This window comes from Dermacentor andersoni, chromosome 2 (assembly GCF_023375885.2).
Source record: "Dermacentor andersoni chromosome 2, qqDerAnde1_hic_scaffold, whole genome shotgun sequence".
Lineage (NCBI taxonomy): Eukaryota > Metazoa > Arthropoda > Arachnida > Ixodida > Ixodidae > Dermacentor > Dermacentor andersoni.
In genome coordinates, this window is record NC_092815.1 from 160,278,848 (window position 1) to 160,295,524 (window position 16,677).

Sequence of the window (16,677 nt, forward strand, 5' to 3'; positions counted from 1 at the left end):
TTTCTTGGAGGGGTTGAAAAACCAAGGGTCAGGAACGCCTAGCTTGCGAAGGAATAACCGAGGGGTCGTGAACTAAAGAAAGTCGCAGTTTCGCTCGAAAGGCGAAGCATCGATTACGAAAGCAAATTTGTAGACAGCTATACGAGGCAAGGATAGTAGCTTTATCGGCTGTATGAACTCGTAAACATTCGCTTACAAACTAAATTAACAAGCATTCCAGGCGCTCACAAGCAAACATGAACACATCTGGCTCAATGACCGCGTAAAGTCGCTGTCAAAACGGTGGAGTAAACAAACAGGGCAGCAGCAGCGAACGAATTGACCTTCGTGCTGCCTCTCGCTTCAACGCGAACTAAGTGGCGAGAACACAGCGCACACGAAGCTATCAGCCCTCGGCACACCTAGTCTGTACCCATCGCTGATAGCATTCAACATAGGGCCCGCTCGGTCACGCCATATGCAGCAGCCGCCGCAGTAGAACGCCCCTCCCTCCCCTCATCCCGGTGCCTTGTGCGCGACTGAAGACGGCGCACTTCCTCCCCACTTTCCTCCCTTGAGCGCGCGAGATTGAGCCGCCACCGTAGGCTCACCCTTGCACGTTTTCACTCGTACATACAGCATACGGTGAGCGGCGACGACATTATCGCCCTTGTACCTTATACGGAATATCACGGCGACGGCGACGAAATAAGTATGCCTGGAGTGTCCATGTAATTGATACTGCAATAAAACACGTTGCAAGAAGCATGTCATTAGGGGCCATGAAAGCGCCAACTAAGGGAAGTACTAAATCCGTAAGTGATTAAAGCAGCACATATCTCGCGCTATTAGAACATCATCTAACACTCCCAGGTTTCTACTAGCAAACATAAATGCATAAGAAAGTGGATGGGGAAACGGCATAGTGGTAGCTCAACTGGTAGAGCATCGCACGCGAAATGCGAAGGTTGTGGGACCGTTCCCCACCTGCGGCAAGTCGTTTTTTCATCCACTTTCATTTCCATTAATTTATCGTTTCTTTATTCCATTTATTAAGCGCAATTAATTTCCCCTATGTTGTCCTTGGTGCCAGTGTTTCTTGGCTTCTTATGTATGTATGTACGTATGTATGTATGTATGTATGTATGTATGTATGTATGTATGTATGTATGTATGTATGTATGTATGTATGTATGTATGTATGTATGTATGTATGTATGTATGTATGTATGTATGTATGTATGTATGTATGTATACCGCTTTTAAGCTCTTCCGTCCCTTCTCTACCTTTACCACCTGAACGGCTACCCAAAATTCCCATGCGTACACTACTTTCCATTTTAAAAAAATTAGAAGAGAAACCGATATGTATCCCCCTACACCAAAGGGTTAAATAAGTGCAATCAAAGGAGCCACACGTGACCATATTTATAACTGTTCAGTAAAGCCCCTCGAGAGCCTTTGAGACATTGGAAATAAGTACATAAATAAACAATATGTGAGCGCCAAGGGTGGACTTCATTGTTTTCACATGCACATAATCATAATTGTCCTCTTTCCTTTTCATGTTTACGTTTAGTCCAACGTGCATTTTCAATATATGGCGTTCAGTCGGCCTACGTCTCAGTGCATAAAAAAAGTGATTTATGTATTTTGCTTCCTTTATGCAAATATGTTTTGTTACAAACTATTTGCAACGAACGAAACCCTTAATTCACACAAGTCCCGTAGAAGTTTTCCAGTTACACTGAAGTAATGCTTTATTAGGCAACGTGTAGTTGGCCAGAGCCACTTCGCAGATTCTGTAAGATGCGTGCATACCGGTATTACGATGTAATGAATTTCGACTCATTACGAAGCACAGGGACGAAGATTCCAACTGGTGAAGAATGGAATTTTGAATGCGAACATGAATAAAACACCTCTTTGCTGGCACAAATCTTTCTGATGTCAGCAACCGACTACCGCAGCACTTACATTGTTCTTCTGTGCCTTTACTTCATGTCCAAATGTCTTCTCCTTGGAATATCAAGACGACCTCCAGAGATTAAGAAGCAGGAAAAGAGACGTGGAGAGGGCGGGGGTTACAATTAAACAAGTTACCGCACACGTATTTCATGCTGCTACTGTTAAGAACGGCCCGCTGACGTGCAAGTTTTGCCAACCAGTTGCGACCGCGGGCGTCATCTTTTCCTGGAGCGTCGCCGCAAACCTCTAGCCGCGGCGTGACTAAGTCGACTGTGTGTCGAGAATACGCGCGTCCTCAACTCTCCGTCGCTGGAGCCGAGTCGACGAAGCAGTCTTTGTGCCTGCACTCGCCACCGCCGCCCTGGTCGGCCGCGAGCGGGGAAGTGCCGCGGGAACGTCGACGAAGACCCCTTCCCACACACCGTTCTTGAAGTAAGCCCCGAGTTCTGCGAAGACAGTCGGATCTCGGCGGGCTCCGTGAACCTGTGTGCGTGTGTGTGTGTGTAAGTAAGCCCTCGCGCAAAGAGGCGGCCGTTTCCGTCACCTGGATATCGGGGGAGGACCGAGTGTCTATAAACCACTGTTGTGCGGATGCTCAGTACACTTTCTCTCGCAGTCATGTTAGACTGACGTACTTTCTCTCGCAGTCATGCTAGACTGATGAACTGCATGTAACTACTGTAAATAAACCCATATTCCTCGTTCTCGATGAGAAGCAGTCCTTCCCTTCATCAACGTCCTCAGCGTGGATAAGTTGGACGACGGCATGGGCCAGCTACCTTCTAATTCATGCCCGACTCCAATCTTGACAACGAGTTACGAGCGATGGGATTGAGTCCCCTATGCTAACACTACCAAACAAAATTCTCACATCTAACCTACGCATCGTTCTTTGTGCAAGCTTCGTATACTGTATTATTATGCAGAGTTAGGGTTAATAAGTGTCTCATGTATATAGAAAGATGGAAGTGGGTGTGTGGAGGGATGCAAGCGCCGATCTCTTCATTGTGGCTTCAGATAGACGGCTCTAAGGTAATCTGTCTTCCCTTTTGTCTGCAGCTATAGAAAAAAAAATCCGAGGACACTTAAGCACTTCTCATGAGTTGTGAATGCGAAAGCATTAATGTCCAATTGAACGCTGCTGAGCGGTCCTTCGAGTTTTACACTGCAAGTAATGCACCATGGCGCTGCGCGCTGCCCGATCCAGCAAGCAGCAGCAGCCTGCTGTGCCAACGCCGCATGCCCCCGACGTCCTGCTCAACGAGAGACCGAGGAAGCAGCAGCAGCAGCGGCCAGCACGACCGGCAGGTGATCGCGGTACGTGCTGCCCGAGCCAGCAAGCTGCTGCAGCCTGCTGTGCTGGCTCGGGTACCGCGCGCCGGCTTCCAATTGAGTGAGGGTGACATGACATCGCGACGATGCCCTTTCCTCTCACGCAACACCTGGCACGCTAAGGCAGCAGAAGGTGTGCCCTTTCTCCCGCTCTGCTCCATCGAGGCGCACGTGTGACGTGGCGTCACAGACAACGTGGTTTTCGTGACGTGGCGCCGCAGGTAATGAGACTTAAGGCGCCGTTTCGCTGCTGCAGAGTGCATACGCCGGCTTCTTCGCTCAATGAACTATTTGGCGCTTTGGCATCAAAAAACATTTATCTGCCTTAGATGTGCGCGTTTCGACAATGGCGACGACAATATCGGCAAGGGTGAGACGCGTCTATTTCTGCCAATGTCACAGAGCTGTCTGCATAGCATGTTTTTTTTTTCTTCCCTTATGAAACAGCCAGCGAGTTCCCAGATCACCTTGACTGCTTCGAGAAAAGCCTTGTCGCTCCTGAAGATAGCACATGCGCTAATTACCATCGTACTGACGACGTTGTGGGCTGCTGGAGCTGCCCAATATGACTCTTACAACGTCTCCCAATATTTGGATCAAAGGTAGGTCAGCCGTTGTGGCTACCGTCGCATGGCACCCACAGTGTATCTTGTGTGTACCGGCAAGAAGTAGCAATACGGACGTATGGGCGCTGCTTGATCCAACGTGCAAATTCCGCATGCTGTATGGTAATATTGTTACCAAGCACTGCCGGAGACGAAGCTGAGGACAGTACAGAAGATGACGACGATCGCTGATGTCGCGTGGACTGGCTTCCATCTTGCATGCCTTATACGCTTGTGGGCACGTTGTAAATATATTTTAAACCTTTCTTCTCCCCGCAACAATATGATTATCATGACCATGTCTACTTTCCCGGTATTCGTCCTAATGTCTCAAACACAAGGTATTTGAAATTCAATAATCAGCGGTAATGCCCTCCATTTCTCCTCCATTTCTGCCAACTAGATTTCATGTAAGATGTCCCGCGTAAAGCGAAGTTTGGCTTCAGCAGCACGACACTACGAGTTCTACATTACATGCACGCTTACTCCACTTGAAATGGCATCAATATTCAGCAAATTCACTGATTCATTCCGAGGTTGCCAAGGACTGGTGTGTGCACTAATTTGTACTATCAGAGACAAAGACGAAACCGTGTGTGATGCGTTAAATAAAGTAGTGTTCGCCTCCACCTCCATAGGTTCTCAAGGAGTAAGCGATAACGGAGTCTTGAATGGGAAGATATTTTAATGGGTATCACTTGTAAAAGTGTTCGCAACGACTTTTGCCACTTCATTCAATAAACTGTTCTCGTTTTGAACACATATACATATATACACAGTTAACAGGAAAGGGAAAGCGACGAGCAGGCTGGCAACTGCCACCGGAAGGGGCACAACGCCTGCCTACTCTTCTGAAGGGAGGTGACGAGACCACGGCGAATCAATCACCGTCGAACACCGTAAAACTTTAATTGTAACGATCGCCGACATAACGTTCCTTACGAATTAAGCGTGCGTAATGCTCAATGGTAGGGCGCGGCGGAACTTGCGGGGTTACCTCGGATCCTGCCAAATCGGCATCAGATTGTAAAAGTTGCATCACATTGAAAAATCCTTAAGGCTAACAAGACTTGTCACTGCATAGAACACGTCATGCGTAGGCTAATCTATCCTAATGGAAGGCAATCTGTATGGGTAACTATAACATCAAAAAACGTTGCACGCGGTCTCTGCGATGGCAAGAACGCCAAGTTATGATCAGGGATGCGGGAAATATGACGGATATGCGTCCTGAGACAATACACAGCAACGCATGTTTGCATGGAATGATCTTTGGCGAGCACGATTGTTGCAGCTGTTGATGCACAGCGAGAAAGTCCTAAACACGTGCGAAACGCTTGGCCCTGTAAGCTCTCCAATGAGCGTATATTTGACTTGCACGCACTGGACAACATTGGAAGGCTGTAGTGTAAACAGCCCAGGAACAGAGCTCTGTAGAACTAAAGCATAGAGCGTACAGATGTGCCCCATGTTTTTCCGCACATGAATCTCAGTACCTGAGCAATAGTTCGGTCTCACCTACCAGCTCTTCAGGTGCCGTTTTCATTCCGGCTATGAAAACCACAGTCAAATTCAAACTGTCCTACATGACATCAACAGCGGCAGAGCTTGCTTCCCTGCGCGCTGCTGTCAAATATCTCCTGCAAGACACCTCAGAAATGGGTCATTTTTCGTGCCTCTAAGGCAGCACTTCATGGTCTGCATTTTGTCCTTTATCACAGGACTCATGAGCAGCTGACATATGAAATAAGAGAAGATCACCATCAAGCTATCGCTAAAGGGCATGAAATATATTCCAGTGGCTACCTGGACATACCGGCATTGCTGGTAATGAACTCGCCGACGAAGCCGCCCGGTCTGCCCATCTGGATGCCCGACCAGTTCCAATCCCCCTTATTAAGAACCGACGCTATAAGAAAGCTTCATATTCTGGCTGAAGCTATGACACACAAATACTTGTCCTCTCCCAACCTCCCGAAGTGTCATCTTCATAGGCTGGATCCATCGTTAAAGCTACAAGTGCCATCAAAAATATCCCGCTCTCAGGCGACAGTGTTGTACCGCCTCTGGCTCGGGGTGGCATTTACGAAGGCCTACTCGTTCCGCATTGGAATCGGAGATACGCCCATGTGCGACTCTTGCGGAGCAACCGAAACGATTGAACACATCCTATGTACCTGTCCCCAATACGACGTCGAGCGCGAAGTTCTTCGGACAGCACTGAACCAGCTGAACCCTAGACCATTTTCCGTAATGAAGATCCATGGACCATGGACGTATGCTTCGATGGCACAGAAAGACACGAAAGCGCTCTTGAAATACCTCAAGTCGACAGTTCATGGGAATCGTGTGTAGACTCGGCGCGAACCTTCCGCTGTGCGCGAAACTGTGCTATCTCTCCTCTCTCTCTTCATTCCCATACCCCCTTCCCCCAGTGCAGGGTAGCAAACCGGACGTGCATCTAGTTAACCTCCCTGCCTTTCCTGTGTTCTATTTCTATTTCTGTCTCTCTCTCTCTCTCTCGACTTCAAGGGTGCCAGAGAATTGGAAGAATGCCAACATTATACTAATTCACAAAAAGGGAGACATTAAAGAATGGAAAAATTATAGGCCTATTAGCTTACTTCCAATATTATATAAAATATTCACCAAGATAATCTCCAATAGAATAAAGACAACACTGGACTTTAGGGAACTGAAGGAACAGGCAGGTTTCAGGAAAGGATATCCTAAAATGAATCACATACATGTCATCAATCAGGTAATCGAGAAATCCGCAGAGTACAATCAGCCTCTCTATATGGCTTTCATAGATTACGAAAAGGCATTTGATTCAGTCAAGATACCAGCAGTCATAGAGGCATTACGTAAACAAGGAGTGCAGGACGCTTACGTAAATATCTTAGAAAGTATCTACATAGATTCCCCAGCTACCTTAATTCTCCACAAGAAAAGTAGGAAGATACTTATAAAGAAAGGGGTCAGACAAGGAGACACAATCTCTCCAATACTATTCACTGCGTGCTTGGAAGAAGTATTCAAGCTGTTAAACTGGGAAGGCTTAGAAGTAAGGATCAACGGCGAATATCTCAGCAACCTTCGATTTGCAGATGACATTGTCCTGTTCAGCAACTCTGAGGACGAGTTACAACAAATGATTGAGGACCTTAACAGAGATAGTATAAGAGTGGTGTTGAATATTAATATGCAGAAGACAAACATAACGATCAATAGCCGGGCAAGGGAACAAGAGTTCAAGATCGGCAGTCAGATTCTAGAGTCTGTGAAGGAGTACGTTTACCTAGGTCAATTACTCACAGGGGCCCTGATCATGAGAACGAAATTTGCAGAAGAATAAAAACGGTTGGAGCGCATTCGGCATACATTGTCAGATCCTGACTGGAAGCTCACCATTGTCATTAAACAGAAAAGTGTACAATCAATGCATTCTACCGGTACTGACATATGGGGCAGAAGCTTGCAGAGTGACAAAGAAGCTCGAAAACAAGTTAAGGACCGCGCAAAGAGCGAAGGCACGAAGAATGTTAGGCATAACGTTAAGAGACAGGAAGAGAGCGGTCTTGATCAGAGAGCAAATAGGGATAGCCGATACTCTAATTGACATTAAGAGAAAGAAATGGAGCTGGGCAGGTCAGGTAATGCGTAGGTTAGATAACCGGTGGAATATCAAGGTTACAGAACGGGTGCCAAGAGAATGGAAGCGCAGTCGAGGACGGCAGGAAACTAGGTGGGGTGAGTAAATTAAGAAATTCGCAGGCGCTAGCTGGAATCGGTTGGCGTAGGACAAGGGTAATTGGAGATCGCAGAGAGAGGCCTTCGTCCTGCAGCGGACATAAAAGACGATGATGATGATGATGATGATGATGATGATGATGATGATGATGATGATGATGATGATGTTTTTCGACGTGCACGCGGAGTGCGGCAAACAAGTGATTTTGTACTTCGTCTCTATACGGAATAGCAGCCGCCGCGGCCGAGATTCCAACCAGCGACCTCGTGCTCAGCAAGAAAATGTTACAATGACTGAGGCAAGGTGGCGGGTGTTTTGCCGCTGTACTCGACACCATGCACTGATTCATATTTTTCTGCGATCGAAGGGTCATAAAATCATCATTATTCCTTTTTCATATTAAGCGGCTACCAGATTCGCAGTGCGCATAAGTTTTCTTTCCGCGAGCGTGGTTGCGTGATTAAAAGAGCGCGTACTGCATGCGCAGGCGTGCCGTCGGCCCGAAAAGTCCTGCGATGGTAGGAATTCACGAAAGTCATGGAGTTCGTCGGAATGTTAGAGCCAAAAGCAAGCCGAGACTGTGGGATGGAGTTCACAAAGCTGCGCTACAGAATCTGCAGGATGTGCTGCAACGGCGCGTGGCGCCAGCCCGAAACGAAAAAAAAAGGGGGGAACTTACTCTATTGAAAGCTTCTTGGAGAAGAGGCGATGGATGACTTCCTTTGGCACCATTGTTGACATGCCGACCAACTGCACCCGACTTCAACAAACGTGTGTATCGCCCACCAGAACAGCTTGGCGCAGGGCAGATAAATCCGGATACCGAATCGCGCTGCACGTCACACAAGTTGCGAGCTGCTCGTTAATGCACGTCACTGATCGAGCAGAAAAATCACAAATCCGGAGCTGCTCAAGGAACTGTTGATATCAATCACTTTGTACACGACTGTTGCCACAAATCGGGATAAACAAAGCCGATGCTTGATGTAAATCAATGCCAAGAAAAAAAAGAGACGACGCACGATTAAACAGCACACTTAAGAGTTGCAGCACTCCACGCGAAGGCACGGTTCATTCAACCAGGAAACGTGGCTGGCCTTGGATTGCACTGGCTGTTCTTGCAGAAGTTGACCCGCTATCACAGTGCGTCGAAGAACTTTCACTGAGCACACCAGTGACGCCAAAACTTCGGGCAGCTTAAAGGTGAAGTGCGAGGGCGCGACAACGTGATGCGGAGCAGTCACTGACACAACCTTTCTTCAGCAGACCGATGAGTGATACGTCGCTGATGAGGTCTACTAAGGCTACTGCCCACTTGCAAACAGTGCGTAAGGCGATTACACGCTAGGCTCAGATTCGAAGAACTGCTTGGAAGACCAGCGTGCCGCAAAATTTTGCTGCTTAGTCTTCTCTCTGTTCTCGACGTGGCCAGTCAGACAACGGCCAGAAGGAGGAAGAGCTGGAGAGAATTGGGAGGGAGGAAGGGGCGGAACTCGGTTCGTCTATATTGCTGGGCGCTCTCTCGCCGTCTGCTTGCTGGAAGGGGGCAGCGTTCCGGATCGGCGTAGGGGCGCACAGTAAACGAGCCCCGATTGCCGCTGTAAATTGGAGACGTCGCGCTTTTCCTTTCGCTGGCAGCAGCAGTGGCGGCCGCAGCAATATACAGCTGAGCCAGCAGCAGCAGCGGCGGCGGCGGCGGCAGCCGATAGCGCACCACCGGGTTCTTGTCTTTTGCCGGGACGTCGTCGCCGGCTTGGAACGAACTTGACTGCACTCTGCCCGCCGACGTATCCGTGGATCGGGGATCCGATGCGGCAGAGTCCGATCTCTTCTGGCTGGCTGTAGTGGCGAAGCGTATCAGGAGGCAGAGAGAAAAGAGAGAGAGAGAAAGAAAAGAAGAGAGACCTATCCTTCTGGGGTTTCTCTGGTTTCCTTCCCAGAACAACCCCCGTAGCTCTCCGCTTCTCCAGCTACCTTCTCGCAAAAGCCTTTCTCAGTTTCTCGTGTTTTCTTAATGCTTTCATTTTAACGCAGTTTTTTTTTTAAGTCTTTTTCTACCCCACCCTTCACGTACGTTCTTGTGTGCCACGCGCTCAAGTATCCTATTCCGGCTTCGTCGACTGCATCACTGTAGTATACGCTAGTCTGATCACGTGTCCTTTCTTTCTCTCCCACTTGCTTTTGTTTCTGCGTTTTTTCCCCCGCCTGAATCTCGGGTTTCGTTCTTTTATTACCATCTTTTTCTTCCAGTTCCGTGTATTCGTCAGGCAGCCGAGATGGAAGGGGGCGAGAGAGATGCTTCCAGAAGATCTCGACGCCGAGTGCCCGTCGACGCTCTTCTCACTCCCACAGCCTTCCCCTCGTGATGTGACACGCATGAGCGGGCTGTGCATATGATCAGCGCCCCGCGGCTTTTTCCCCTCCCGCGCAATGTGGGGCAGCACATCTTCCGAGACTCAGTCGTGCTACTCAACATGCCGGTCCGTTCGGATCTGCTTAATGCGCGCGCTGCGCGCGTGTAGTGGTACACACCTTTCACATTCGCGGAATGTTTCACTTCGTAGACACGACATGACGTGTAAGAAACAGGTGTGGACGTTTAGTGCGTGACCGCACTGTGCGATGCCATCATATATTACGCACGCGGCGAGTCCCGGCAGGCCCGAGCGATGCACGGGACGTTGACACTGGCTGCGGAGTGTAAGTGGTTTGCATTCCCAAGAAACACCGAGGAAGCCCAGGAAGCAAACAGAGAGCGCCACTATACCTGTCACGTGCGATGCCACACACACCATCAAATCTACTTTGATATGCGTTGTTTTGCTGTAAACACCCGCAGCACGTGCTGCAGTGTGGTTTTCACGCAATCCGTTTCCGACACACCTGCCCAAGGCCGGTCTTTTGGGCCCACAAAGCTCGGAAATATGCAGGCACCGCAACTACCTTGGAAGCGATTCAAAGTTAGCACGTGGCTGCCGTTCTGTCTTGAGACAGCGTGAAGCAAGCACCGAAACAATTTTCAAACGTTAACGCTTGCAGCGAAGAGAAAGACTGCCGCGAGGACTGACGCGGTTAGCGGCGGAAAGGTGCTCGAAAATTCGTACAGAAGGGGACAGGCATTGTCTGAGCCAGGCTGGTCCCACCGAAAGCCTTCAGTTTTCTTGTGTAGTGACATCCACATCGACACCACAGCCTTCAGGAAGAACGAGTAAGAAGGAAAAACACTAGGAGATAGCGTCATGTGGCAATTTTGAAGCCTAGTAAAAAAATTCATGGAACGGATCACGGAAAACAAGGCCTTACCACGTCATAGGCAAGCAGCGCAAGAAAACACGCTCACATACACGCACATCCCATACAAGCAGACAGCCTCCACCACCTCCACACACACACACACACACACACACACACACACACACACACACACACACACACACACACACACACACACACACACACACACACACACACACACACACACACACACACACACACACACACACACACACACACACACACACACACACACACACACACACACACACACACACACACACACACACACACACACACACACACACACACACACACACACACACACACACACACACACACACACACACACACACACACACACACACACACACACACACACACACACACACACACACACACACACACACACACACACACACACACACACACACACACACACACTTTTTTCTTAGCACAGGCGATTGTCTGAAAGGGGTAGTTTTTCTTTGAGGGGGAGATGAGTGGGTGCTTGTATGTGAGAGTGTGTTCTTGCGCTTTTAAGCTTGTTTCCAAGATGACTTACCCACCAGCCCAGCTACAACTTCTTCTGGGGAGAGTGAAGTGGAGAGTGGGTGGCGAGAGCGATCCTGACGAGCGCGCCACAAACTTTCGTTCATGCACTAGCAAGTCATCGCGAACCAAACAATGTCCTGTAAGGTCCGGCAACCAAGGAGGGCCAACCTGTATGCCAACCAACCTGCCAACCAATATGCAGCTAGCTGGGCCCCGAAGGAAAGGAAAAGCGGCGTCAGAATATGTCCGCTTGTCGAGGCTATAGCTCTCTGACATCATGCTCCCTCCTAGTCTTTTTCTTCTTCCTCAATAGGAAACAAAGTGATGCTTAGTTTATTCATGGACGATTCGCCCCTGTGGGTAGGCACCAAAGACATTTAGGACAGAAGGACAAACTGTTTAGCTACTTGACCTTGAATAACTGTTGAGGGGAATTAGTACTAAATAAATAAGCACGCGCAGCGTTTGTATCATTCCATATTCTTGCACGTGCGTCTTACTTTAACGCTAATTCAAATTACCATTAATTCGGGACCACAACAACAACAGTACCGGACGCTGCGGCGCAGTGAACGCAAGTTGAGAGGAATGATGTCATCAGACCACGTCTTGACACATTGATTACGATACTAGCCCGAGGTCTTGGTTAGGTCGAACGAGGTCGGTGTATAATAGCGTGATTGTAAATTTCCAATATCGTCTGCAACGTTTGGTAATTTCAGAATCGTTTCTTGAGCGCGAATCTTGTGTCGGACCTTTTCTCTTTCATTCTTTTCCCTACCGGTTCCTGAATCCACCAGTTTAGGATAGCAATCCGTACGTCCCTTTGGTTACCCATCTCCCTTTATTGTTTGTTTATGGCCTGCTTTTTCTCCGCATTACGCAATTAACGGTCTTTTACTGAGCGCAGAATTAGCTCTTTTGATGGAAAATGCCATTTGATACGTGAATGATGTCGAGCATGTCGTGCCCCAAAGCTATTGTCACTCGCGCACCGTTAGGACGCCTTCCTAATGTTTCGTTTCCTTCCTTGTCAAATGCTCTCACAGCCGCCCAAGACCATCACATCAGTGAAAGAGCCGCTCTCTTACCCGTATAGACCTGCGCAAATCAACGCAAAATAAAGAATAAAAAAAGTACACACGACTTGGCTTCATACACGCAGGTCACGACTTCATCGTTTGCGCAATGGCGGCTTCGTGACGCGCTAACCACATCCCGTTCGCTCTGTTGCGCCATTGCAAACTGCCGAGTCACGCATCGCCGAGGCGTTTTGCTCCCGCTTTCACGGAAGGACGCGGGTGCGAAAAAAGCTCCCGTTCGCAGGTCGGTTCGTCTTCGGCTGCTACTGCGCCGGGAGTTTCTGGCTTTCTGCTGACTTTAAATTTATGGGGTTTCGCCTGTCAAAAGCCCGATCTGTGCCCGTATTCTGAAACGTTCTGGTTGCGAATCATGCCGTAATGGGGGAATCTGGGTTAACTTTGACCCCCTGGTGTGTGTTTAACGTGCACCTAAACCTAAGTACATGTGCGAGCGTTATTGCATTTCGCCGCCATCGAAATGCGGCTTTCGCGGCCTGAATCAAACCCGCGACCTCGAGCTGATCAGCGCAACGCTATAACAATCTAAGTATGGAATGTGTGCAGATGTTGTAAGGTCGCATGATTGTTTTGTATGCTTCCTAAGTGTCCCGAGTTGCCCATGCGCTTTGTTGTATAGAGGGGGGGGGGGGGGGTCCACTCCTCTACGCGTCCGGTGGGGGAGGCAACCGGTTGTGTTTTATGAGGGGTCAAAGGAGCCGCGTGGCGTCCGGTGACGAGTCACGGTGCGCGCCAGGGGGGCGCGGTGCGGATTCGGAGAACGCGGTCGCGTGCGCACTGAGTGGCATTCCGCCGACGGTCATAACAGGTTCACGCAGACAATCCTTGAGTGGGACTGCTGCACGTGGTGTTGTGGCGCCGACTCCCGAGTCCCTTGATGGCTGGAGACGGCGCCGAGGTTTAGAGTGGCCTAGCAATATTGGCCACGTGGTACACGTGCGGAGCGGTGGTCTACTCCCCCTACGCGTCCGGGCGGCAACCTTTGGGCTTTGTTGTTGAGTGCTGAGGAAAGCCCGCGTGGTGTCGAATGACGACTTAGTGTGCGCCGTAGAGATGCAGTACGCACGCGAAGAGCGCATTCGGAGGAAGTCGTCTTGTAGACACTAAGTTCGGATGCCACGGACGGTCATAATTCTCCCACGCGGACAAACCTTAAGTGGGGCTGCCGTACACCGTGTTGGGGCTCCTGCTTCCGACGATAAAGACGCCAGCGAGGATTGAGATGGCTTAGCAATATATTGTGCGGGCCTGGCGTGTTTTTTTTTATTGAAATGAATATTAGGAGAGGTCGGCGCCTTTATGGTGGCACCGGCTACTCCTTGTCACTTGGCAAAGGAACCAAATTTGCGTAAAAAGGGAGAATAGCGACACGAAATATGGCACTCAGTAGAACACTGGATGAATAAAAAATATACAGTCCAACAGTACATGAGTCGCAAAGTTCTGTGCATTAGTTCAGTCCACATACGCTTACATAAAGTCAGATGTTTTGAACAGCCAAAACACACAACACATGTAATGCACTGCAAGTACAGAACAGAATTATACATATTGCGTAAAAGTTGCGATCACCACATAAACCAATTATGAACCACGAACAACGTTTGTGTTACTCATTTAGCGTATTTGGATCATCTGATACCTAATATTTTCCCAAAACGTTGGTGTCATCTAAAAACTTTTTCAGAGCAAGAAACGCTCTTTTTTGAAGGCCCGCAGTTGGTCATGGGCCAAGTATCTTTTTTAGAGTGAATGGTCTTCTGTCTAATATAAACAAATTAGCTTCCAGTACCGTTCTTTGTGTATCGTATTTCGTGCACTCGAGAAGAAGATGATGCACATCTTCGTCTGGATGGCCACAAGAACAGTGCGGACTAGAGACACGTTTTATCCTGTACGAGAAGTGTTTCGTAAATGCAGTACCAAGACGCAGGCGGTGTGCCAATGTTTCAAATTTTCTGTTGTCTCTTAGATTTTCCGGCATTGATGAGTTTATACATGGGTCTATACAGCATAACTCCGAGTTTTTAGTTTGCTGATCAAACCAGGTAGTTTTGCTGAGGCGAAAAGACAGCTGTCTCAGGAGCAGACGAACTTCACTACGCAATAGAGGAATATTGGTTGTGTCCACGTTATTGTGCGCCCGATTCGCAGCTGCGTCCGCCGCGGTATTGCCAGGAATATTGCAGGGCCCAGGTAAATTGGGCACTGCAATATTCTGGAATGCAATTACGTGGTTCATTGCGCTTGCTTTCGTAAGTTCTTTGAGTGTCTCATACAGTAGCAAAGTGTTCAAAGAATTTTTCTTATTGCTCTGTAGTAATGTGAGAGCAGCGTGCGAATCGCTAAAGATAACCCATTTTTGCGAATGTTTTTCTGATGTTATGAAACGCAAAGCACACAGGATTGCAAACAGTTCTGCCACGGTGGAAGAAGTCTCTCGGGATAATTTGAATGTTTGCTCTAGCGCTAAATGTGGAATGACGAATGCGGAAGTCGAGGAATTTTTATGACACGAACTATCTGTATAAACGTGGATGTAATGGGGATATAAGAAGTAAATTTGGAAGAGTGCCAGTTGTTGTGCGGCTACTATGAACATGTCTCTCTTAGATATAATCCCGTCAACCGATATTTCTATTTTAGGACATGTTAACATGCAGGGAGGGTAACAAACATCCACTTTGCATAATTCAAATCTTGGTAATAATGCTTTATTTTCTCGAACAACATCGTGAATTTTGCTTTTGTTTCTTTCGGTAAGCGCGAGGTTTAATGGATGCTTCTCGTGTTGGGTTAAGATGCGATAAATATATCGGCATGTTTCAACCGTTCGTATGACTGGAAATGGTGGGTGACGAGCTTCTGCAATTACTAAAGAACTCGAGGTAGCCTGCGGAACCCCAAGACACAATCGCAGCCCTCTTGCCAGTAAACGTTGAAGACGTTCCTCAGAAGTTTCCGATAAACCATGGAGAATAGGTGCCGAGTAAGCAATTCTTTGTTTTATGAGTGCGTTATGAACCTGTAGTAGTGAAGAGACTGATCCCCCTCACGTTGTGCCAGCGAGTCGCCGAAGTACGTTTATTACTGCATTGGTCTGCTTTTCAATTGCGCGGATGTGTGAAGCCCATGTTAGCTGGCAGTCAAGAATAACTCCAAGAAATTTATGCTCTTTCACAAACATCAAAGTTTGCCCATTAAGCGTAAGTTGGAAATTATTCAGCTGTCGTCTAGTGAAAGGAAGTACGGCTGCCTTTGCGTGTGAAAGACTGATGACTCTTTCTTTTAAAAATGTGTCGATACTATCAAGACCCTCTTGCAGCGTTCTTTGAATGTCTTGTATATGAGACCCAGAGGCCCATATGCAGATGTCATCTGCGTACAGCGAATACTGTAGACCAGACGGGAGTTTTAGTGGCAAGGCTGTCATGACACAGTTGAATAAAAACGGACTGAGAACACTGCTCTGCAGAACGCCCTGCGTGATGCTGTGATAATTACTCTCTCCTTCGATTGTTTCCATAAATATTTTTCTGTCTTTCAAGAAATTTGATACCCATCGCAGTGCTCGTCCGTGTAAGCCAAGCTCTAACACGCCAGCAAGGATGTGTATGTGACTTACAGTGTAAATGCTCTTTGAATGTCTAAAAATACTGCTACTGTCACATTTCCGCAACTACATTCATGTTCGACGCATGTGGCAATGTCTAATACTGAATCCATTGTACACCTATTTTGTCAAAAACCGGTCATGTAAATGGAAAACACATTTGTGTGTTCACACCACCACTGCAGTCGGTGGTCTATCATCTTCTCCATTAGTTTGGAAAAACAGCTTGTGCGACTGACGGGTCGGTAGGAGTCAAGACAAAGGGGAGTCTTTCCTGGTTTTAGTACTGGAATTACCCGGGCTAATTTCTATGAATCTGGAACAGTCTCTCTTATCCAGATATTATTAAATATCTCCAAAAGAGCCATTCTTCCTGATGGACCTAGGTTCTTTAACATCATATGCGTGACACCATCTGGGCCTGCGGTTGTCTTTGTACGGCATGATGAAAGAGCAAATTTCAATTCATTTAGACTAAACTCACAGTCAAGTTGAGGA

The 16,677-nt window shown here is 48.0% G+C and overlaps 1 protein-coding gene across 8 annotated transcripts in view; it reads right to left on the bottom strand.

Moving 5' to 3' along the window:
- Positions 1-16,677, bottom strand: part of fray (oxidative stress responsive kinase frayed) — a 274,312-nt gene that overhangs the window by 148,933 nt on the left and 108,702 nt on the right. For 4 of the 8 annotated variants that reach the window (XM_050187352.1, XM_055076086.1, XM_055076082.1 and 1 more), the window contains exon 1: positions 8,318-8,385. The exons of 3 other annotated variants lie outside the window; for them this stretch is intronic. In XM_050187352.1, coding sequence (XP_050043309.1) covers positions 8,318-8,379 — 62 coding nt within the window. In that variant the 5' untranslated portion in view covers positions 8,380-8,385. Of the gene's footprint in view, positions 1-8,317; positions 8,395-16,677 lie in introns of those variants that run through there. One more of the 8 variants, XM_050187344.2, reaches the window with a different exon arrangement.